At 31.1% G+C, this 27,395-nt stretch overlaps 1 protein-coding gene across 1 annotated transcript; it reads left to right on the top strand.

Annotated features, from left to right (window-relative positions):
* The first annotated feature begins 1,929 nt into the window (after nucleotides 1-1,929).
* LOC134230354 (uncharacterized) lies at nucleotides 1,930-6,972 on the top strand. Its single transcript, XM_062712116.1, has 8 exons — nucleotides 1,930-1,990; nucleotides 2,166-2,189; nucleotides 2,582-2,899; nucleotides 4,088-4,171; nucleotides 5,536-5,652; nucleotides 6,002-6,113; nucleotides 6,268-6,403; nucleotides 6,497-6,972. Exons 1-8 carry the CDS (start codon nucleotides 1,930-1,932, stop codon nucleotides 6,725-6,727), a joined length of 1,083 nt encoding a protein of 360 aa, XP_062568100.1. The 3' UTR covers nucleotides 6,728-6,972.
* Nucleotides 6,973-27,395: the final 20,423 nt, after the last annotated feature.

Here is a 27,395-nt window from a genome sequence, read left to right as displayed (position 1 = left end):
AAAAGAGTTGACATAATGTCATGAAAGGTTGACATAATGCAATAGTAGTGTGGGTAAATGTCATTTAGAGTTGTCATAGTGTATTGGAAGGTTGACGCAATGCAATAGTAGTGTGGGTAAATGTCAAAAAGAGTTACATAATATAATTGAAGGTTGACACAATGCAATAGTAGTGTGGCTTAATGTCATAAAGAGTTTACTTAATATAATGGAAGATTGACACAATGCAAAAGTAGTATGGGTTAATATCATAAAGAGTTGATATAATATAATGGAAGGTTGACACAATGCAATAGTAGTTTGGATTTATGTCATAAAGAGTTGACATAATGTGATGGAAGGTTGACATATGCAATAGTAGTGTTCTGCTATGAGGCAGTGACGGCGTTCAGTATGTTTCTTTTGAGTTGTGTATATTATTACGTAATCTATAAATGTGATCATAGATTTATTGCAGAATATGCTGTTTCTATAACCCCCAAATTCTTAATTAAAAAAACTGTCTGAAGTGTACGAATATGGAGATGATTACGTTATTCTTCTAAACACATTTACAGAGCATGTATGAAGACAGCAAATAAGTTTTAAAAGAAATCTTTTTTTCGAAACAAGTTTCTTTTTCAATAATTCAGTAACATCCACGACATTACAGCTTCACATAATGTTATATCCATTTCTTTTTTGTCAAAATATTTTTCAAAAAGTATGATTTCAAGTTTATCTATCACATAATAGAACTGATTAAATAAGTTTGTTATATGTAATGTATCGCAAGTAATTTAATAATAAAATATTCCACGAGAAATAAAGGGAAAAGGTTAACATCGCTTTAAAAGTACATACCAGTAAACATTGAACAATTACTTCATTTATGTTCATACTATATTACATTTACTGTTCTAAAACTGCATGAACTTTAATATTTGACTGTGACAAGGAAGAAATCAATGTAAGTACCACGTCTACAATACAACATTTAGCTGTATGAATATGTTTGCTCAGTGAAAATCAATCGCAACTTCTCGGGCTTTTCCAACTAGCGGAAATACGACGAAAAAATGTATATGGTAGACGCCATTACAACCCTCCCTTTTCATGATCTTTGAAATAAATGCATGGAGACCTTTTATCTGTGGAATATGGATTTATCTTTATTCAATGTAATGCTATTATCTAAAATATACTATTAAAGGGACTTCTAATTCTCTTTATCCTATATTTGAATAAACAGGAAATGTATAAATTTTTAACATCCGGCGATGTTAATACATTCGAGGTTGTTTTTCCGACATCTGACGGAAAGACCCGAGATGATGCGATTGAATGAAAATAAAACAAATGGATTGTGTACTTTGCTCTACTACTTGTATACATGTAGAACATAGGAATATTAATTGTAAGTTTGACTTCTCTCATATTACATGTACATATAATGTGTAAAAATGGTAACACTAAGCCAAGTCTATGAATATATTCTTTTTTACAAAAATTCATATAGTATAAATCATTATTTTTTACCTACACGTCACGTAACAAACAGCTGATAGACGTGAAATTGCTTTGGCTGAACTTGGTTGAGACCCCATACATACATATGCATTAGTACTATTCCCATTAAAGTAAAACTCATGCTAGTAAAATGATATCAACATTACATTGATTTTACCAGAATATTTCAAGACATATCTGCTATATGCGGCCTTAATCGTGCTGCTTTCATTTACAAATTTCAATTTTCAGTGCTTAACTTAAAAGGTTTCTGACAACGGTACTGTCTTGGAACTTAACGTGTTCCTAGCCGTGATTTATGTTCCTAGAGTATATCACATTTGAATGGGCTTTAATAGTTTACCGCAACACGGAAGAAGTCAATATGAGTACCCTGTGCAATACAGCACACAGCTGTATAGATTGATTTACTCGGTGAAAATGAAACTCCGATGGATTATGTACTTTGCTATACTACATGCAGAACATTCAAATATTTATGGTAAGATTGACTTTTCTCATTTTACTTGTACGTATCTAGTGTAAAAATGGTAACACGAAGTCAAGCTTATGAATATATATTACGAATATTCATACAATGAAATCATTTTTTTTGGTCTACATATACACACAGAAAAATTCTTGTTTATTATTAACAATGAGTTTTTTCTTTATAGGACTAAAGTCATATTGCAGCAACGGTAGGTTGAGTTAGAAGTTAGAAAAAGATAACTGAAAATGTTTTACAATTTTCTTTTGTCAACGAAACAAAAATTCTAGAGGTTTTACATGATGTAACACTAAAATTAAGACTTTTTACTTGTATGTGCTATTGTAAACAATTAGCATAGTATTACATGATTTGTAGCATACATTTGAATGCTGACTGAGTAAGCTACTTTGAAATTGTCAGATTCTTAAAATAGAAGTGGTTTATTCATAGTGTAATGATACTTTGATAATATTAAATACATGTGATATTTTGAATGAAAAAAACAGGACATAGTGCTAATTTAAACTTATTACAGGTGAAAAGTAGGGGTAGCATTCCCAAATATTTGCGTTTTAAAATGCAAAACCCCTCATTTAACAGGAATACTGGACACTTGTGATGGCAGCAAAGTTTCAGGAGACAATATTTGTATTGATTTTGGAGAAATAAGATTCCAATGCAGCTGTTCAATTTCGCTGAACTACGGTGGACAGACCTTTTATGATTTGGCCAGTAACCCGGGCTATAAAAGTTGTGGGACAGCAGTAGAAGTTCTAGATAGTAATAATTTGAAGTACAGACTACCGTGCTCGAGCAATCCCGATGTTCTGGTCCTAACTAACCGTTCTAGTTTTGTGAAATTAATCAAAGAGGGTATCGATGGGCCCACAGATTACTACCTACGAGTGTTTACAAACGGTATGTAAACTAAAGACAGGACTGGCAGACAAAAATAGTAGTTTGTATATGCACATCATAGCATTAAACAATCACATATCTTTATCGGTTTTTATTATATCTGATTTTTTAAACGTTTAAAAGAAAATAGTTTCTCATAAGATCGCCTTTTTCATGAAACTTACATTAACTAAAAATGCTTTATTTGATGAGAATCTGAAATTAGCACTACAAAGTTAATTAATATTTTAAAAATCGTTGCAAAAATGGAGAAGAAAAACAAATTTCTATAAATTTTAAACAAGTATTGAATTTTCTTACAAAGGTTACATGCACAGGATTAGACGTGCAAATTTATATTTTAATTTAAAAAAAAAAGTATCCCATTTTAGTTCACCTGAGCTGAAAATTCTATTGAGTTTATCAAATTATCCAATTATTGTGCATAGTCCGTCTGTTTGTCAGGAACTTGGCATATTTGAACATTCTAGGGTTGTGTAATATTTTTTTGTTCAAATAAAGTCAATGAGTTAGGTCGGACCAACATAAGGGAATTCAATTTTCGGATTAATATGTTTAAGAATAAAATCTTTAAAAGAAAATCTTCCCACGAGCCACAGACCCAAAAAAGTTGAATTATATTTGAGACATCCTTGGGAGGTGTAGATTCCTTATTCTTTAAATCATGGGGATTCGGTGTGGGGCAGAGGCAGAATTGGGAGCGCAAATTTAACATTGAAATATTTGGGGAAAACTTTCGTATTATGGCACACTGGATTTGAAAAGTGAAAACTGTGTGTAAATTCTAAATTGTTGAAATCATGGCTCATGAGATAGGATATACATGTATGTCACAATATTGCAAGTAGGAAATCTGGATAAAACAGCATGGCCAATGTTTCTCTAGTGAGATTTGTGGTCAATGTTTCTCTTGTTTAGGACTAGATCAACATTTTTCTTACATTCATTAAGACTAACAAAGATGTTTTTTAACCAATCACCTGCGTAGGAATAAATATAATTAAGTATGAATTAAGATGTAAAGTTTTACATAGTATTTATATTAAAAATAACCAACAATTATGTATTCTTTAAAGTTAAAATTGCAATATATGTTTCTTCAGTTTCATTTTATAGGTATGGTTCATCAGATATAAAAAAAATTATGCTAAGACAATAACTTTGTTTCTTTGCACAACTTACAACTAGATATCTCAAGAATAATCAACGGATCATGTGGACTTTCAAAATCTACAAGTGCAGATACAAGATTACTACAAACATCGACACTAGGTTTGTACAATTGATTTACCTCAAACTTAAGGGCCTTTTTCGATAACACCTACTACTCAGAGTTCCATTTTACACAATGTCCAGATATGGAATCGAGGTCGGGCATTTTTTTCATTAAAAACACGGCACTTCTAAAACATTAGAGAGGGGGTCAGGTATCATGGAGGAGTGAGCATCTCTTGCCAACAGGTCAAACCTGTAGGCAAATACAGTGTGAAAATAATAGCATAATAAGTAGTTAGAAACCCGTTCATCAAGAATTTATTTCTTGACAAATTGTATTTGCTGACAGGGTCCGTGTTTCTTCTATGAAGCTTGGGAAATTATAAACACTTGACATTTGCCTTAATTCAGATCATACTTTAGATTTTGCCTATTGAATCATTGAGGGACATGAACTGCAAATGCAAGTATTATGAATAAATTGCTATATAGATTGGAGTAATTGGCATTAGAAAGATTGAAGCTGATTTGTTATACTCTGTGGTATCTTTCATTGCATAATCGATATATAGTGTCGAGCTAGAGTCTATAGAGAGTGTTTTCATTTTGTCATGTGTCAGATTATAAATAAATTCTGCTTCAAAAGACACAAAAAAAGTCTGCCATATCTCCTTCGTATTTAGATGTTTTACTGATTATAAACGATATGGGTCAACAAACAATTAGATGAAGTGACATACGAAGTAACTTCACTTTTATGATATGATCATCCATTGTCCGTATTTTATGGAAATATTTTGTAAACACGTGCGCATTGTCAGGGTTTAATTGGTACGCTAAAAATTGGCCACTTGATTAACTTTTTATCGCCGATATATGACTGAAATATTCCCGATTCAGGGCAACAGTACCTAAACACTGCAAATTCAATCAATTGAAATTAACTGCGGAAGCTAGAGCATGGTTTGAGTATGATATTTTTTTTAACGGAGAAGGGCTACTCAAATGTAAATCTTTATGTTAACAAGATTACCTAGTATTTTATGATAATTTAGAGTCTGCATTTTGTAAATTCTAAGGTTGTCAGACTAGTATATTTGCGTTTTTAATTAAACAAAGGAACATTCTGTCCTTATTATCAATGCATAGTTTTATGACGTGTTTGAGTGCTCAGAAGAGAACGATTTCTACTTCTGGCACCTGACCCTACTTCTTGAATTGCCAGGGGATCGACTTCATGTACCGTTTAGAGATTTGCATTGTTTAAATATACATGTATATATGTATATTTCTTAGAAGCATCACTGTTCTTAAGCGACCAATAACATTTCACTTCTACCGTTTTTTTTCTAAGTTACATTAACATGATTAACTCATTACTGAATTAAATAAGAATGATTTTGGTATATATATATATATAGGTCGAGATCAATCAACAGATGGTATAGTTGACAAATCTACAACTACGCTCGGCATTCAGACAGTGGATAATCTTACTACTGAATACTTTATATTTACTTCAGATGTCAATGCAAAAGGTTTGATTATTTTCTCCTATGATTTCCAGAATGAGAACTATCATTGTATAAAATACGCATGCATAATTCAATTACCTAGATGATAAAAATCATGCATTCATCCAACATGAAGTTTCCTTTAGACCCAGTCCAACATTTTCTATCATACCTCAGTTTGCATTTATTGTCGAATTATTTTCAATTGTTTCTTTTTGGTTTTTTTTTAAATTGCTTTAAAATAAAGAACATATATTTTATCTCATGACAAACATATAACTGACATGACCATCAAGGAAAAACAATAATAGGTAAAGGATCTAGAATGCTTTACGTGACATATTTTTTCTAAGTTAGATAAAATATGTCTTAGGTTCTACTGGAAAAGGCTTGCTTATTGGATTAGTAACAGGTGGAATATTGGTCTCTGTATCAACAGGAGTGAATATATGTCTTGTAATATACATCGTAAGATTTCGAAAACGGTAAATGAGGCTTTATTTCATATCTTTAATATATTTGTTGATCAATATATTACTTGTAACATACATGTAAGGGATATTAAATGTATAATTGTTTGCTTATTCAACAATGATTTAAAAGTTTTTATCCCTAAAGTATAATTAGATTCTTACACAGAAAATCGACCACTAAAAATGAGGAAAATGAAGAAGAAAACCCAGAACCAGTAGTCACTCTTACACCCTCCCAGAGTCGTCCTACTTCAGCCTACACTACACTCAATCCTGGTGAGGCCAATGACCCTAGAGACCCCGTAGAACATCATTATTCAGTACCTGTACAGAATTGTCCTGCCTCAGCCTACACTACACTCAATCCTGGTGAAGCTAATGACCCCGAAGAACAGCGTTATACAGTACCTGTACATAATCGTCCTGCCTCAGGCTACACTACACTCAATCCTGATGAGACTTATGACCCTGTAGAACAGCAATATACAGGACTAAACCTCAAGATAATGCCTAAAGTAACAGAAATAAAATGTTCTACACGACCAAATTCCACCTACACCGCATTGAATCCAGAACAGGAGCTTGCCAATGCAGAAAACGTATATTCGGGATTAAATAATATATAGAAAAAAAATCACGAAGTTAATCTTCAATGCCTGTCAGTTGCATTTGACTCCCCTCTTACTCGACACTCAACCTATTCAAGTTAAAAGACTATCTAACTTTTTGAATCATCTACATAATTTAATTAAAGTTAAGTAGAGGTCTTCAAAAAAAAACTAATTCGTAAGAAATAAACAATAGAAAAATTAAAATTTAGTTACGTGATTAATTTCTTTGTCTTTGCTTTATACTGATGAACTAATTTATAAAGCCATATCTGTTTAATAATGAATTTATGAAAAAGATATTTTTGATTTGTTTCAACATAATAGTAAGCCAATATCCAAGGCTTTTTTAACTGTTTTTAACAATGTTTACAGATCAACACAATATATGACGAAAATAACAGGAATTAAAGTCTACGATTATTTTTAAACATCGTAGCATATTAACTATTTATTAACTATGATTTTTTTTATTTGTAAATAAGGTTATTTTTATTCATTAGAATCATCGAGTCGATTTGCACTTAAGAATTTTTTTTATTAATATAAGTCGATATGTTATTATTTATTTGATCAGATTTCTACCCGACATTCAACAAATGGAGAGATGGAAATTTAATGCTTCAAAAACTACATTCGAATGAACATTTTCTAAGAAAAATAATTCGTATTAGGGTTATATTTGTTAGAGGTCAACATGGATTGATACGACATAATTTGTAGTAATATATAGAGGTCAGAAAGGCTTGCTCTATTATTTATGTTATTCTTTACTAAATAGAGCACAACAAGGCTTGATTCAACGATATATATCATGTTATTATAATTTTTCAGTATATATATATATATATATATATATATATATATATATATATATATATATATATATATATATATATATATATATATATATATATATATACTACTGTTGAAATATAATTGACACGTGTGAAAATTGATTTTTCTTTTCTGATCTCCATTGAATCTTCAGGTGGGGTAACTCACTTTCGGTCTTGGCGGGTTTTTAACCCCACCTTTGCAAATTTATTGCCATTTATGATGTCATTTTGGGTTAATCAATACTTGATATTGATTTCTTCATCTGATCAAATATATTTGTGGTCAATTGAATAAATGACATTTCTCGCAAAAATAAGTTGCTTTGTCTTTAAATTGCAGATGAACTCAGACTCACTGGAGAAAAAAACTGGTTGATTCATGTTGACAATGCAAATAAAATGAAATATTATGGAAACAAAATATGGAATGAAATTTTAAAGTTATTCAGTTATGGACAATAATTAATGACAAAAAGATTTTTTAATCAAGAATACTGGATGCAAATATTTTCATATTTTCAGGGTTGATCCAAAAGAAATGTCACAGATTCGAAGAGATTGCCACAAGTCGACTAAAAATAACAAAATTATACAAGATGGGAGATACATGTTTTTCAAATTAGAACTGAAAAATTATATTAACATGATTATAACTTTTCAAAATATCGATTTGTATAAAACGTGCGATTATGGTAGTCGCCGCACCTAAATACTTAAACATTTAAATGCTTCCCCTTCGTTTCTTTAAAAATATTTGAAATTCACGCATGCACATTTTTAACTTTTTTAAAGAATTTTTGGCACCCATTGTTCACCCACTCTAGATCTTTTCATATTTTAGTCCTTTGACAAAGTACCACAATGCAAACTTAAGTTTCTCAAACGCTCTTACTTTGACACGTCTGTCTTTCTAGAAAACGTCAAACACTATTGAACGTTTCCTCCTGACCCCCCCCCCCCCCATCTTTTGGTCTTCCTGTCCTCTGCAGATCATTTATCGATCCATAACCCACCCCAAATCACTGAAACAATATTTAAACAAGTTTCTTATTTATATTATTTCCTCTGTGAATCTGATTTATAACTTTAAACGGTCCCGGTAGCCTAGTGGTAGAGCGTTCGTTTCGTGATCGGGAGGCCCGGGTACGATTCTTGTTTGCGGCGCCACGTCATACCTAAGACGTAAACAAAGGTAATGATTGTTCCTTTGCCAAGCGCTCGGCACTAGAAGTGAAAGTCACGGGTCTTTCGGATACGACCTTAAAAACGTAGGTCCCGTGTCACGGTAGGCGCTGGCACGATAAAGAACCCTCACTGCTCAATGGCCCTGAGTGCCGAGTATGGGTCTAAATTTGAAGACCTTAACCGGCATACGGTGACGTCTCCATAATGAGTGAAAGATTCTCGAGAGGGACGTTAAACAATATACAATCAATCAATCAATCAATACTAACTGTCTCTACTGGCGATTTCCCTATTTTGAAGCAAAAAAAATTACAGCTCTTTCCTGTTTTATTTTTCATTTCGACAATTCCTTTGTTGAATGCATCAGAGTAATACAACAATATTCATCAAAAAACATAGAAATGACTTCATTTTATTTTTACTTAATTAAGACTAGAAAATAGGTTATTTTTTCTTTTAAAGTATCGGCCGATTATGCACTTTTTAGATACATTTATTGTGTTTGTCTTTTTTTCATTATCAAAGTATACACTTTAAGATGTGACGTTAAGTTGTGACGCGGCGACACCCTCTATGTTCAATGTTTTAAAAATCTATAAAATCAATTCCAGTAAACATTATCAAAGGAAAGTTTTATTTTGATTAGATTTATTTTTATGCATCGTTTGGTACATTATATTTGATATGACGCCAAATGTAAAAGATATCGACACTGTCACATACATGTAATATTTGGATCAACACTCATAGTTAATCGGCGAAAGTACACGACCAAATAGGAAATAAAATATGACTTAGGAAGTAGGAATGTCGTGCAAAAAACCTAGATGACAGGATGAAATCGTGGTTTTCAAAACGGATAACAAAACTATACACACTTCCTATAAATCAACACTTGTTTTTTGTTTATAAAAGTCATATAATGCGATTCCTTTGTTTCATAATCTATAAAGAACAGTTATTGTCAAAATAGCTACGATGATTCTGCTCAAAAGTCCAGTAAAAAGGTATACATTTCTCTAAAATCTAACATTTTTCCGAGGGCGTACATGGACATGTCCAACCAAGGTAAACAGTTGAGTTCGATGGAAACAAAATGCATTTCGCCTGCGAACACAGTGATGTTTTGTTATTATCATTTTCATTTAATTTTGGTATCTTACGCTGGCTTTTGATGTTCAAGATTATCGACAAAAAAAAATCGTCTAAATTTTTTACTGCTTTCGAAAAATAGAACATTGCATGTGTGTATTTTTCTTTTCAATTTATAGATTTTTATGATTACGAGTTTCTAAAGGTACAATAATGATACATGTTACACATGTAATAAGTAGAGCCTACAAAGACCCATGAAAGCATCAAGGATTGGATACAGACACTGTATTGATGGTTATAAAACTAATAGCCGTCTGACCTAAAAATGTAGCATACTTTTGATGGTTTATTAGGGATTACAGTGGACAATATTGATAACACATGTTATTCTCGATTGGTAATTAAACGCTTACTTATAAGCTCTAGTGAGGCCAAAATTCTAGGAAGGCATTGGCACGATAAAGAATTCCTACTGCTTAATGGCCCTGACTTCCGAGTACCGTATAAGCAAAATATATATTTAGAAAGGATTTAATTTTGGCATAAAATAAGATATATCAAGAATGCGTTTAATACTCTTTTCTTGTCATCATCCATAATTCTTGAAAATTTGATGTTTTTTTCATTTGGGGTCTTCCTGAGGTCATGTGTTTCATTGCGTCCGCACATTGATTTCAGAATAAATGTGACCATAACAACATCAAGAGAAGCAATTGTGAAGTAATAATCCTTACTTTACTTAACTTACTACTTTTTTGTTGCATCGCATCCTCTGATTAAGGAAAAAATGCGTTCACAACCCCACTCCAGCAAATCGGGAAAAACTGTTCTGTTTTTTGCTCGAATTTCCTCGTTTATATCATTCCACTGAGCACGTGGTTGGCATGTGCATATATCTACTGTGGAAATATGCATTTATTACCATGATTATATTTTATTTTTTTATGGAACAAGTCTTGATAATTTGTTGGTTTCTTTAAAACTCAAGAAAAAAAGATAAAATATGTCCTAAACATATGTGTTTACGACGGGTCTTTTTTATGTGGCGATGGAAGTTATTTTCAAATTGGGCTCTGTAGGAGAATGCTTCGCTTTGAATTTGTAAAATGTTAAATAAAATGCGGTACATGACAAAAAAATGCATTGACATGCATTACAATCGAAAAGTTGGTACATATGTCAATTTTATTTAGCATATAGATAGAAAAAATAGTCATATATGGTTTTCCATCAGGCACTTAACATGAATAGCTAGATTGTTTGCGATGGCCCATACATTGTATGGATTAATGTTTGGACATATAAACATATCATGTCTCATTATATTAACAAAGTTGTAAGCTATAACCAACATACTAAGCTTGAGAAAATACACTGAGTTGTTTCTTTGAAATTAGAAAAGAGTACAATCTTTGCAAAGAAAGGTTCATTTCTATGCTATGTCTTCTTCGCAAAATACAAAAAGTGGGAGGCTAAACCCCCCCCTTTCCCCATTAAAAGAATAGTGCCAAAGCTTAATAAATTCTACATTACTAAGTATGTGAATGAACATGTACGTTCTAGCCTTATATTGTTAAGACCATTTTTAAATAAAAATATCTGGTTGCCCTCTCTCCCGACCTACTGCTTAGAAATGGCCCAACTCAATTTTTACATCTAATTACCCTACCTCTGTTGATTTTTCCGTGAAATCCTGGCTTACGATTGATTTAAGTCATTTACGTTAAGGAGGTATATTACTTACACCCGGTCAGTTGTAAATCTATACCCAGTCGATATATTAAGTCAAAAACACACCCTGACGTCATACTAGTAATAGGCACAGTAAAAGCGTGATGAAGCATTTAGCAGAGAAAGTCATTTATAAAACACTGATAAAACGTAAATATTTCTTCGGTGGGGTAAATTCGTTACATAGTTTTTTAGTGACAGGGTATGGGATCCCATACCCTGTCAATAAAAGTCTATGTAACTAATATTACAGGACATTTTTTCTTTTTATTCCGTCAACAAATATGTTAAGAATTTAAGAAAAGAATTCTCATCCATAAAAACGGACCCAAAATGTTTTCCCAAATGTCATTTTAAAGATGTTCTAAAATATTTAAATATGTTTTTTTTCTTTACTCTGTTAAATTGTAATTTTGACAACATAGGCAAAGAGAAAAAAGTTTTTGTTTATTATGTAAATCTGCTATCCCACTCTGAATGATTTCATTCCTTTTCAAATGTTGCTCCGATGAGATGAAAATTGTAAATGTAGCAGGTACTAAAACAAGGTCATTCATTTTATGTGTCTAATTTTCTTTGTGTTTTATTTAAGATAATTAAGATTTTGATAGATAAAATGAGTTATCTGCGTCAGTCTTACAGACTCTTAATTTCTAAATTTGATGGTGCTTATTTATCCTTACCTGGAATCAAAGAGTTAAGATTTTTTTTTATATCAACACGTACACTATTTAACAACTGTTCAATAATAATACCAAATTACTTTAAGCCACAATACAACACAATACCTCTTTTAAAAGTATTTATATTATTTGAAACATTTTGCAACTATTATTCTCTTTTATTTTTTAAGATTATCATGTACCGCCATATTAAAAAGAGGTCTGGAAAAAAACATTTTGTGCTAAAAATAGACCACATGCTGCTATCCATGAACTGCTTTCATGGTTTTTTACACTTATTTTGAAGACAATAGTACCGAAATTTGAACTTGAAATTACCATTTAAAAGTAAAAGAACGTTAATGCACACTTAATTTTTTTTAATGTGGGGGGGGGGGGGGGGGTTAAGGTTTTGCTGAATTCTGTAGGTGCACAGTTCTAAGGAGCATATCAGAAACATTCTTCTGCAAAAGTACTGTTTATATATGCAAAATATGCATTCAATTATGCATATTTATTGTATCTTTATCACAAGGAATTAAAAAATGACCAAAATATAGTGTATTTTAGCCATTGGAAGACATGTTTACATTTTGTTCTTACTGCACTTAAGGTGGCCGAACATACCCCTTAAGAACAAATCACAAATCACTAAATTTGCCCCTCGCTAATATATATTTTCCTAAATTTTCCACTTATACGATGTAAGGTTAAATATGAAGATCTTTAAAAATAGGCTTACGTCCCTACATGGATAAGTAAAAAAATTCTAGAAAAAACAATAAATCAATCATAAACACATGTTTTATTGCGTACCATGTCAGTCCTCAAGCGAATCAAAAATTGCATCAATATTAACAAGTATTATAGCAGCACAGTGTACTGTTTAATATTAATGGAGGACTTACTACCTAGTCTGCTGGGGAAACCTGTGCGTCAATGAAAGTTTTAAAAGTGCAAATTTTATGTAAATATGCACTTTATTGAATTCGATTAGTCATCAGTCTCATTAAACGACTCTATGTTCATCATCTATTAATTTTCTATTGCAATACCTACAATAATTCTAACTAAAAAGAGTAAACCGTGTGCCTTAATTAGTACTGTTTATGAAGTTATAAAAATATGATCAACAATTGATAAAATTGTGAAAACCGGAAAATGCTCTCTATTTAATACCAAATCCAGAAATTCCCCCTCTCCCCTTTTAAATCAATTTTAATAATGTTTTTATTCAAAGAAGATATTTAATATCTCAAAGAAGTCAATTTTATGATTAGCTGCTTGATCATTCTTGTTAAACTCAGAGTCAGCAATAATTCAGCCAAATTTTGACGAAAAGTCTGTTTTAAAATTGTTATTTTTAAAACATCAAACTTTTTAATTAGTTGTTTCAGTAAGAAATATATCAAAGATATCAACTAATTAACCGAATCAAATCTATTAATAAGTGATCAATTTGTTTATTACATTGGAGTTTTTGATACATGCATTGCGACAAAGCTATTACAAGTAAAATTTATAAATACATCATATAAAACAAATGTCAAACTTTATTGAAATAAAGTAGGAGATTATTTTTCCCAGTAAAAAAAACTCCTGCATGACAATATTCTGTTATAATATTGCACAAGGTGTATCTGTTCATAAACATTACAAGCGATAAATTAAAACTTTAATATATAAACAGTCTTGCATTAAAAGTCAAACTTTACGAGAGTTGTTCAATAAATTATGTCCTACGCTCTATGAAATACAACATAGAAAACATTATGACATTAAGCCTTACTGACTTTCATGATTGAATCTTTAATAAATTGATTACACTTTCCATCACATAGTCTGTTCCCGAGGTTCCCTTCACATTTTAGCGATTCTATAACAAGGCAGTATACTAATGCCTTGGCTCTCTGATTTAAGCAGCTGTGGCCCATTCAGCCAAATACAAAAAAGTTTCTTCAATTTTCTTTGCTATATGTCATTGAATGCAACAAGGCAATGTGTGCATTGGTCAGTCCCTGTTATTTTGAAGTGTTTTCATCTTTGGATAAAGGGGAGTTGGGGATAAACAGGCAATTAATGTTTTGTCACAAAAAAAATATTCGTCACATCTTTCAACCTTTGACTTGTTTAATTTTCAATTTATCATTGCTTGATTAGCATTGAATGCAACAAATCAATAAGTGCATTGGTCAATCCCTGTCCAAACCTCACAAAAACATCTCTCAGAAGAAAGACACAAGTTCAGGAAGTCATAGAATGTGCCATATTCCAGTATACAAAGGGCCATACTCAAAACAGTGTTTAAAAAAATCAGAAATTGGAAAAAAACGATGCGGACTAATGATTAAATAACAAGAGAATATTTAAGTGAAATCATAAGATATAATTTAAAAGCGTTCTTTTCTTTCCGAGAACCCAGGACATTATTTATTGAGCAGCCTTCGTACCAAAATTGAAATTTGCATTAAAGGTCACTTCAAGAAGTTGTACATCTTATAAAAATATTGTAAGTTGAAAATATATCTTTGAATATAAAATAACTTCAAAAATTTGACAGCTTCAGAGGTCACTCCATCTCCTCGCCCCACCTCCAAGTAAAAGGAATATTTGCAGTATGCTCTTGAACAAATTTTACTCTTTTCAAATCAGAAACACCTACAATGACTTCAATGTTACAGTTTGAAACGGAAGGGAGTAATCGTTAGTCATAATTAAAACACAGACTTTCAACTTAGGTGCTTGTTTATCTTGTAAAAATGACACTTATATGGATGTGCATTGTATATTTTGCTCTTCCCTTGTCTTGGAATGTGGATGGTAAGATTAATAAAACAGCCAATTTATTATTCCTCCTTTATATAGCAGCACCATTTCATGTTTGGTTTTTACATTTGTATACACATAGTCTTTTAAATTTCTCTATATACACATCATACTGATATTCATATTTTTTCAGGACAAACTGCAGTTTGTGACAATTACAGTGAGTTGAAAAGCAAACTTTTATCCAAGGTGTTACAATAACTGACACTTTTTTATGAAACAATCATCAGTAAATATTCTATGCAGTCAGATAACGAATTATTAGCAAATACCACACTGTAGTCAAATTTAAAATTATGCATGAACTATGCATGAACTTGCCTCTGAAAATACCAATGAAAATTCTTTTCTTTTTCTTTCAAATCAGCAAATACTATGGACAGTTGTGACAATAAAGAACTGTCAGGATCCACCATTTATATTGACTTTGGAGTACTAAGATTCCGATGCAGATGCACAATTTCGCTTAACTTCACTCGAACAACGTTTTATAGTTTGGCCAGGAAACCGGCACACGAGAACTGTGGGACAGCAGTAAGAGTTATGAATATTTTTTAGACTTCCATGTACTTCATCTCCTGTTCTGGATCAAACTAACCGATCTAGTATTGTGGAGTTAGAAAAAGTGAATCCAGCCATCGAAGGAACCACGGGTTACTGCTTAAGAGTGTTTGTATCTGGTATGTTACAGAGAGACATTAATATTTATTCACATAACGACATTCATATATATTTATTTATGTAATGTTTACATGTATATCAAATAAATGTTAACCATCTTTATGATGAGTTTTATGAACTCAAACAACGAAAGATATTTTGGAATGCCAAATTTCAATCAAACATTTAATGAAACCGAAAATATAAATACAAATTCAGGCTAAAATGTAACAACACATTTGTGGATGTATATTAATGTAATAAGTTTTTAAACTGCGGAATATATGCTGGCAAGATTGGAAGATTACGGATTGCAGCATAGGTCATTTCCATCTGTCACAATCAAAACGCTTGATGATCGACGATGATATGGGTGGTAATAATTTGACACGGACGTTTAAAAATTGTACCAGCCTATATCATTGTCTATCATCAAGTATTTTGACAGCAACAGATGGAATGACGACGTACAGTTGTAAGCTGCACAATTCCATTCTTACAAGTTATTGTTCCGCGGTCTTATCTCATTAAATAGATATAAGATTTTTGGAGGTCCATGTTTATGATCTGTTATTTATACAGATCTATACATATGCATTGTTTGTAAATTTTCAATAATAGATTACTTATCGTTCTCGTCATTTTTTTTATTCCGTAGTATATCGTCTTTTGCAATTTAATTATAAAAAGGCAGACAATGAAAATTTGTTAAGAGTTATACTGATAGATTTCTATTTTCTAGGTCTTGAATTTTGAAGAAGTAGTTCTCTATTAAAAAATATAGTAAAACTTATTTTTATATTCCATTTAAAATAAAGTTGAACAATTTTCTTAATAATAGTTTATGAAGGAATCAGCTCTCTCTTTTTATATTGATTTGAAATCGCATTGAGTTACTAGTACTCACTATCATTCTAGGATTATCTATTATATCTTTACAAATTAAGAGAAGAAAACATATACATATATCATGAATACGCTACAATATAATAGCTTTCAACGATGTTTTCGTATTTTCCAAGTAATTTTAAATAATGTTTTCATACATAAAGATCTTTCACTTTATTTAATTTTTTATTTGCATATGTAAATTTTTCACATTTTACGTAATGTATGTTATTCAAAAATAAAATTTTTGTTAGAAATGATTTCAATTAATTTCAAGTATTGTTGTTAACGGAGTAAAGAAAGTAACGATTTTTAAGGCATTTAAATTTAATAAACATTCCAACTACATTTTCGCAGTACATGCTTTCTTGCAAAACCATAGTCTATTTTTATTAGGTGGTTTAAACATCATCACTGCATCTTGTAAACGTTTAAACAACACAGAGAAAGAGACAGATTTGGAACAAGAGACACATACAGGTATGAACAATTTATTTAATGCAAATAGTTTGTGATGCAAAGGTATTATAAATCTCTTTTAAAAGCGTTATTTCCCAATTCTGTGGCAAATATAGTGATGTTTTATGCCCCGTAAACGAAAACTTGGGGCTAAAAAAGTTTGCTCTGTCTATCTGTCTGTGTGTGTCTATGATTTTTTAGAGGATGGAAGTATGGCTATCCTATTTTACAGGTGTATTTCATGCGACAAGACCTTTCATTCGGAACCGCCAAATTTAACCTTTGACATTGGAGTTCAGCTACTTTTACAAAAAATACCACACTTTAACATTTGACATACCTTTTGAACAGTTGGAGAAAATACTTTTTTACTTCTCAAATGATATTATTGTGACAAGACTTTTCAGTGGGTGTGAATATTTTGACTTTCTTCTTTTTCAAATATGATTTGTTTTAATATAATTGAATTATTAATATAGATCGACTTTCTTTTCTCCTGGTTGTCATGTACGTTACCTTTATCAATGCGTTTGTATTGATGATCAACCATTGCTATGTTGTTTTACATAGAATTTTTCCTATATTTTTTACGCAAATCCTTGATCACCCATTGTGACCTCACTTTACCTCCATGTGTAATGATTTGAACAAACTTGAGTCTACACTGTCTAACAAAGGATGCTTCTACATAACTATAACCAAACACAGCTTTGCTGTTCTTGATAAGATTTTTAAAGACTTTTTTCTATGTATTCATATAACTATCATGACAAATCATGGATCTCTTAAGCTTGTTCTTGAGAAAATATTTAAAGACTCCCACCCCACCCACGTGTTAGATTACACTAACAGAAGATGCTTCCATATCCACAGCAAAGTATGTCTTTGCTTTTTTAAAGAAGATTTCTTAAGATCTTCCCTATGCATTGATATGTAATTCTTTGATCCCCATTGTGGTCCCACCCTTATGCCGGGGATCAAATTTGAACGTACTTGAACCTTCACTATCTGAGGGTCATTCCTTCTATGTGTCTTTTTGCTGGTCTGGTAGTGTTGGGAAAAAAACATCAAGATTTTTAATCAGGAGAGGATAAAAACTAACTTCATTTTAAAAACATGTTAATAGGAAATTTAACCACAACTGGGCATTTAAAAAATACCAATGAATTTCTTAAAGAATAAACTACATCAAACCACACGCAAGAATCTTTCCTAACATATAAATAAAACAACATCCCCTTGTTCTGCCGGTGAGAGTTTCTCTCAAGAAGGCGGCTTTTTCGTCGCTTTTACCTTGTTGACTTTAGACGCGTCTTTTGACGTTACGTCATAATAAAGCTAGGGGAGGTTTTTGCTTGGCGCGTCACATATACATTAACTTGATTGAAGTAAGTACATTTTCATAAATTTATACATTTAGGTCCACTCATAGCAACAGGTGGGCAAGGAAGCGAACACACGACTAAGTCCGCCACTCAAATAGCAGGTATACTGTCTGGTGAAGATGTTAGTGGTACCCCAGCTGTCAATACAACAGGTATTTTATGATTTCCTTTTATGGTTACCAAAATGAGAATTATCGATCATTGTATTATTATATGTTCAAGCATAATTCGTAAACAAATAAAAAAAAATATTACATGCATTTATTTCTTCCGAAAGAAGTATCTTTCGGACCCATTTTAACATTTTCTATCTTGCTACATTTGTTTTATTAGTATTGTTAAAATATAGAATATTTTATTTTGTTTAAAAATAATTAACATAACATTAACTTCAACATTTAAATGTAACTGAAATGACCTACAACAGAAAGAAAAGAAAATTAATTCGGAACAGATCTAGATTGTTTAACGTAACAGTATTTTTTTCTTATTTAGAAAACATATTTTTAGGCCCTACCGGTAATGGATTGCTCATTGGATTAATAATTAGTGTAATACTGGTCTCTATAGCAATAGGGATAAGTATATCTCTTGCACTTTACATTGTGAGATCTCGGAAACGGTAAATACAGTTTCATTTTATATCATTATTTTCTTTTTGATGAATGAGTTCAATAAAACATAAGGGACAATGAAAAGTATATTGTTAAATGAAAAGTATATATATTATGGTTTTTACACATAAAATAAAAAAGAATATATCTTTAATTCTATCACAGAAAACCGACCTCGAAAAATGCAGAAAATAGAGAAGAAAGTTCGGAACCCGCAATCACTCAGGCACCTCTTCAAAATCGTCAAACCTCAGCCTACACTACACTCAATCCTGGTGAATCTAATGACCCTGGCGAACAGCAATATACAGTACCTGTACAGAATCGTCCTGCCTCAGCCTACACTACACTTAATCTGGGTGAGGCTAATGACCCTGGAGAACAGCAATATACAGTACCTGTACAGAATCGTCCTGCCTCAGCCTACACGACACTGAATCCTGGTGAAGCTAATGATCCTGGAGAACAGCAATATACAGTACCTGTACAGAATCGTCCTGCCTCAGACTACACGACACTCAATCTTGGTGAGGCTAATGACCCCGGAGATCAGCAAAATACAGGACTGAACGTCAGAATTGGATCTGAAGTAACCCAAACAATGTATTCAACTCGTCCAAATTCCAACTACACCACATTGAAACTAGAACAGGATCGTGACAATACAGAAAACTATTATTCAGGACTAAACAATACATAGAAAAAAAAACTTTCGTAAAGTTAATCTTCAATGCTTGACAAGTACATCTACCTTCCCTCTCACTCAGCATTCAAACCAATTCGATTTCTGGTTTAAAGATCATTCTATTTTTTAATCATCTACACAATTGTTTAATTTAAATTTAAGTTATGAGGAAGTCTTTGAAAACGTAATCTCGTAAAATATAAATGATATATAGAGATTAAATTGAAATAACCTGATTGCTTGTAATGTCTTTATGTTGCCTCATATAATGAACTAATTGATAAAGCTAAGTATAGCTTCTATGAATTTATATGAAAAGTATATTTGATTTGTTTCAACATAAAATAGATCAATATCCAACGCAATGTTACCTCGTAATAATTATCACAGATCAACAAACTAGATTACAACAGTTAGAATTAAAGTGTCCGATTTTTGAAAACATCGTAGCATATTACTATGTTTTCTAAAGATATTTACACTTTAAAATAAGGTTATTTCTATTAATTAGAATTATCGGGTAGATTTGTACTTAAGAATATTCTTTTAGTGACACTAGTCTACTGGATCATGTTTTAGCCAATCAAAGAGAGCTTGTAATGATTGAGAAAAATAATATTCTTGCATAAAAACAGACATTAATATTGCGTTACAATTTTCTGCTTGTTCTTTGTTTTGTGACGTCTTGTATAAAGTTCCTGGCAAGTTCAAGTAAAATTAGGGATCCATTCCTTAGAATGACTTGCTCTAAGTAAGTTCAAGGATAGTGATAATCCAAGATTTTCTTCTTATTTCTTATTATCATTGTTGTCAAATGGTTAAGAGTTGGGTTTCTACAATTTTTACACTTGTATCTTAAATTGTTTAACAATCATATGTTGAGATACCGGTTAAATTGATTTTTGAAAAGAATGTTTTTTATCTATTCATTGTATTGATGCTACAGGATGTATGTCTTTTGCCAAAAAAAAAAATGGAAAAAAAATCAAAAGTTACCAAATGTTCTAAGTTCAGGTTTTCTATAATCTTGCTTACATGTCTATTTAGTTTGATTTGTTTTTAAGTGATTTTTGTGCTTTCTTTTACTTCTTTGAACATCATATTAGCAAAACTTGATAGCAAGTATTTTTTTTCAATAATATCAGTAATCCATTTTAAACGATTAGTAATTTTTCCATACCCAATATTTTGGTATAAAAATTTTTAACCATGCCCCCCTTGAGCGCTACATTTTGATAAAACCGAATTGATTATGATTATAAACACAATAAATCCAATAGGAACCTATCTAATTGCTGATGGATGGTTTTGCTAAGAATGCAGTTTATGCCAATATTTATACGGAACTGTTAATGGATTTTTCTGTTTGTCCAAACATACCAAGGAGGATGCATTTGACTTCGTAATAGTGGACAATTACTCCACTAAGGCATCCGAGCCAACCTCTGATGTTAAAGAAACCCAATTTTGTTCTACTCCCAATTTGTATTTTGGTAGACTTTTTATGTCGAATACCGAATAAGTCGTCATTTTCATATTTCAATCCAGGACGAGCATGTTTAAAATGAGTGGCATGCCAATTACTAAATTGGACAGTTGTAGGTCTTTGAATTCTGGTGTTTAGATATCAGAATGGAATCGATACCGTTTTTTAATAATTGAAATCAAATAAAATAAAAAAGAGGTTGATTTTTTTTTAAAAAAAAAAAGGGTAAATTATGTTATGAATTTTTGAATTGTAATACTTTTTGAATGTGCGAAAACAATACATTATAGTTAGTCGGCGGAAGTAAACGACCAAATAGGAAATGACAGATGACTTCCTAGGTAGGGATGTCGTGCAATAAAACTGGATGACAGGATGACATTGTGGTTTTAAAACGGATGATATAACTAAACACACTTCCTAGGTATTGACACTTGTTTTTTTGTTGATAAAAAACCATATAATGTGGTTGCTTTCGTTTCATAATCTATAAAGAAAAGTTATAGTTAAAATAACAATGACAATTCTGCTCACAAGTCCAGTCAAGCATTTTTCTTTACATGTACAAACAAGGTAAAAATTTTAGTTCGATGGAACCACAGTGCATTTTGATTTAGAAAACAGTAATATTTTGTTATACAATTTTCATTTTATTTTGATATTTTGCGCTGGCTTGGTTGTACATGTAGGCCTTTGGGAAAATGTTTGATTTTACAGTCAGAGAAATTTTAAAATTTTATAAAAAATATTTTGGACTTTTTATGTTGTTCTATTTTGTATTGTTTTGTGGGCTTTGATATAGGAAATGAGTTTTGGGCATAAATTAGATTACCACTAGTAGATATAAATTCAAATTCCTCAAAATATACGGAAGCGTAAAGGACTCTTCACTTGTTTTGTTTTGCCTTTAGTATATGGACTTATTTTTTCGTCTCTTCAAAACATAAAGTATAGTAACTCTTCATTTATAGAAACATTTCGAATTATACTAACATATTGTTACATGATTAAAAGCAACAGCTATTTTGTTCAATAAATTTTATTGCTTTACGCTTTATGTTTTATTGATTTATATATTATATTGATTTTTAAATATCGATCTGAACAGGTAATCTAATAATACCAATATTATTGTCGATATGAAAAACATTTATGTACGAGGGGTGATCAGAAAGTTCTCAAACACACATCTTTTCAAACTTGCTTTCACTGGGCAAGATGACAAGTAATTTTTAACCATCTGCCTTTCTTCTTTAAACGATCAATCCAATCATTAATTGAATTTATAGGAACTCATTTATCTAAATAAACTGTGTACATATTATTATTATATGATACTGCAAAGGGATTTCTAAGATATACAATAAATTGTACAGTCATTTGTTGAACAAGTTTGACTGAGACAACTATTTTTCGTCACAAGTGACCTAAATAGTGACGTCATTTTCACATTGTGACGTCACAAACAAGGAGAAAAACTTTATTCAGCATCTGCTATTTAGAGATCTTTTGTATGGCTATGTGTGTACCGAATTTCATTCTAATCTGAATTGTGGTTTTTTAGATATAGAGATAGTTCACAAACTTTTTGATCACCCCTCGTAAATATTGATATATCGATATACATGTAAATATATGAATATTTGCGAGAAAGAAGTCAGGTTATAGTTTTTTTAATGAACTTTGCGGAGTCGGAATTTCTACATGTGATGAATCTTCACTCACTAGCGATTCCGTGAAAGCTTATGTACCAAGTTTTTGCTATCGTGTACAATTATAAGCTGAAACAAATTCACTGACTAGCGATTCAGTGAAAGCTTATGTACCATGTTTTTGCTATCATGTAAAATTATAGATCGAAACAAATTCGAAAATATTTTTGTAAAAGAGAGATGGAGAGACACCAATAATTAGATTCATAGGAGGCTATTGTATCCATCACCACTTTTAAAGAGGATTTTCATTTCATCTTGGAAGTGACTGGGGGATATTAACAACACAGACAAAAAATAACGAATGACTTACTGAGTATTAAGTAGGTGAATGACTCAGTCTACACAGTGACAGGATAAAATAATGTTAAAATGATGATCTGATTTAATATCGTACTTTTAGAGGGCTGGATGGTTGTGAACATTTTCATACATTGTAGTCTCCTTTAAACGTAGCGTTTCATATATAAATACATGTATACAACAATGATAAATTTGTTTTCTTTGTCAGCTTAAGATATGTTGTATAAAATTTTTGGTTATATCTTATGGGTAATTTCTTGACCCTCCGCCCCCAGCTCCCCAGGCTCCTTAAGCACATTTTTGTTTATGAAAACCATGTTACACGATAAGTCCTTATAAATAATATCGATATATAATTCAATAGTTTTAATATTTAAAATATCTAGCATAAACCATGCTTAAAGGTTCAATGCAACAGTACTCACCACCAGTTAAGCTTCACTGAACCCTGAAAATAGGTTGAGATAAGATGCCATCGCGAAGTAATATGCTTTTGAAAGTAATTTCAATTTCAATTTATAATATTGCACGTAAAATTAAAGTAAATGTCACAGTAAACCTCAGCATCTCCATATGCTATATGATTTTCAGGGAAAGTTTGTTTTTTATTGTACCTTGCCCGGGAACATATAAGTGTGAATTTTGTTTTAGGATTCCGAAGCTCTCAGTCATCAAGGTTTAAAGCATTAATAAGTAGTAGTGTGACACATTAATAAGTAGTAGTGTAACAATATCGTTTTCATGACTATTTTGACATTTCGAGTGACTCTATTTCATTCTCTTTCACTTTGCCTTAATGAATGATGATAAATCAATCTTAGGAAATATCTTAAGGACAGATGTTACAAACAAAAAATTGATGCCTGGATCGGTATATATTTTTTGGTCTAATTTCATTGCAAATGATGCAAATAATAAATTTCTAGAATATAAAAAAATTATAAACCTTTTATTAAGTTCAAAACCTCTCGGAAACCATCCTTATAAATCTATAAAAATATCTTTTCACTTCAAATCCCATTCCTTTGAAATTTTGAATAAAAATTAGAAACTACGTGGTGAAACTTTTACTCACTAAACCATGATCCAAGTTGCTATTTTCAATTTTTTTGACATAATTTTGTTTGTATCATCTGTCCATAAGTTCAATTTAGCTTACTAATATGAGCAAGTTTAGTCAAATACCTTTTATTGAGATTTAACAATTAAAGGTTGAATCTATTTATCAAAGTGAAATAAGTATTTGTGGTCTGGCTTGGTCGAAAATGCATCGGGTTCATTGGGCAATTTCTACGATATTTATCAGTTCCATTTATAGTTTGGGTATATTAGTAGCACCTTGCAAGGGAACTCTGACGTAACGGAACTTATTCGTCATCAGTCTGTGCTGAAACTTTTGCCAAATAAAATACTGATCACTCAGTACTATTGTTATTATGTTGTTTGACACAATAATTCAACCAGTAATCCCTGCTTTAGGGTTACTTCATCTTTGATAATTTCTTTATTCACAGTTTTACGGGAATTTAATTTAATTTTCAGTGACAAAAGATCTGTCAAGATTGATAAGAATGATTACAGATAGTAGAAATAAGAACGTTGTAGAATGTTAACTATTATTTTATTTTGCATTATTTTCAACGAATACAGTCCTATGGTTCAAAAATTGAGCGAAATACTAATAACCTCTGTCATTTCGCTATCAATTAGAGAAGGAATCCCAAATCAAATTTAAAAAAAAACATGTTAATTGGGCACATATGAATCATTATTTAGATACAAATAGCACTAACTATTTTGAAAATGAATTTAAGAATAATATTTTTAAAAAAGATATCGATTTTAAAATAATGTAGAATAAAAATTAAATTATTTCCACAATACTGCCTAGTACATACTTGGAAAAATACCCCCATCCCAAACACACATAAGAACTAAATAAAACATATATTTGCAATAGAATCTGAAAAAAGTATCAGTAATAACAGGTTTTGAGTACTAGTATTTCAGTAAAATAAATAATATATATAAAATAAGGTAAATATACACATGCAGTGTTTATTCAAGATCGACATTGGAAATTCTGCTAGGTCACATATGACCACACATACAATGTTTTGACTCGAAGTACACGTATAATGTTAGAGACATGGTTATCAGTAGAACTATTAAGGCATGAACTAATTGATATTTAAAATTTCATTTGTAATTATCGTGAAGTGTAAAAAATCAAATTCTTGTGTCCAGCGAGGTCTAGAAAATAATTGATTGTGCAAGCCAAACAATGGGCCCTATTTAGAGTGAATTAAGAGCATTAGAAACTAAAACGGTACATACTTTTGAGGTTAAGAAAATTATTTGATTTTAAAAAATTATACTTAAATTATCGTACTGACAAGTATGATCTTGCTGTGGCGCTAATATTTCAACAATGACGGAACTATGGCGCTGACATTTTAACTGTGGCGCTAAGGAATTTAACTGCGAAGGGGCCGCCACAAATATGTATCAAGGTATCTATTTTTTGTTTGTATCGTCTGCCATTATCTATAGTTTTATCGGCAACTGCAACAAGCACAATATGCTATTAACTGGTGTCTTTTATCTTGACCCTAGAACTCTTTGTTAAACGAGTAAATTGCTAAAGCCTTATACAGTTACGAATTAAATAAAGGTACCAGTACTGAACAGGTGTAGAATCTTATCCCTCAATCGATAAAATTACTGTCATGAAATAGAGTACATGTATTCATGTAATTTAATTGTATTCTAAAAGTATATTTTTATCTTGTAAATGAGATATTTTTTTTAATTAAAAATGCAATTGTATACATAAGAATAGAAACAATTTAAAAATGTTCCATATAAAGCATAAAATGAAATATTCAATTAAGCTTGTTTATTTCTTTATTCAACTGATATTTAATATATTCCTGTTTCAATTATTGTCCATAATACAAACACACTACATGTAACAATACAAAAAAAAAAATATTAACAGAAAACTGGGGAAGCAATGTCTCATATAAATAAACCTTTTTTGTGACAAACATCATATAATATTACACACAGTGCATATCTACTTAAACATTATTAGGTATAAACTCCACATGTACATTGAATATTAACAGGCAGTATTTTTTTTAACCAAAATCGGAAACACCTTCAATATAACATCATAACACGGAAGGATAATATCGATGTACTACGTCAAGGATGTCATGTAGCCCTGAAATTCATTTATTTGTTCATCTAGCTAAAATGAAATTGAAATGGATTTGCATTGTTTACTTTTCTCTTCTTTTACACCGGAATGTTTATGGTAAGATCTAACATATATCCACCGTATTATTAAATTTTTGCAGTGAATCATAACGCTATGTGTGTTTTCTATATATTGTTAATGTGTAACATTAGATTCATACTTGATATTATTTTAAAGCTACATGTAACAAGAAGGTGATGAAATACGATTTTAAAAGTCTCGTCATCATTTGCATATTCTATTATCAATACAATGAGCTTAATTTTAGTGAGGAAAAATATCATTAAGTCAAATTATGACTGACGTTTTTCATACTTATTGTTACAGTGTAAGCCACTATTTACAAGCATACATGTAGCTGTGAACATATTTTTCTGTTATTTTCTGATCATGGCAAGGAGCACACAGTTGGTGTGACCGGTCGAAAATGCTCTCCTCCATGGCACTTGATCCCAATTCTCTGATTCTCTATAAGAAGTCCGTATTTTTCCTGACCCTGAATTGCATTGCCCGATAAAATTCCGTTCGTTATCTTCATATTCATTCCACAAAAAAAATATTTGAGTATATGATAGGAATTAATTTCTTTTCAGGACAAAATCCAGCCTGTACCAAAGACGGTTAGTAAAATGAAGCAGTATTATCTAAATGTGCTACTAAGAATGTGCTTGCATAATTGTATATAAAGAAAGTGTACTATGTTATGTTTTCCTGTATGGGTAATTGCTAAAAATTGCAAATTGAAGTTAAACTTGAAATACATGTATGAGTAGGTTATAATTTATATATGGCATTTCAAAATAACAGATATTTCTTTTCTTTTTCAAAGACTTCTGTATACCTTGCATATAGTAAGAATATTGATTTTAAATATATTTTTAAGTCCCGATT

Source organism: Saccostrea cucullata, unplaced genomic scaffold (genome assembly GCF_032062105.1).
Source record: "Saccostrea cucullata isolate Sc308-1 unplaced genomic scaffold, CSIRO_AGI_Scuc_v1 ctg12330, whole genome shotgun sequence".
NCBI classification, from domain to species: Eukaryota; Metazoa; Mollusca; class Bivalvia; order Ostreida; family Ostreidae; genus Saccostrea; species Saccostrea cuccullata.
The sequence above is the reverse complement of the archived record's forward strand: the minus strand, read 5'-3'. Positions and strand labels throughout refer to the sequence as shown.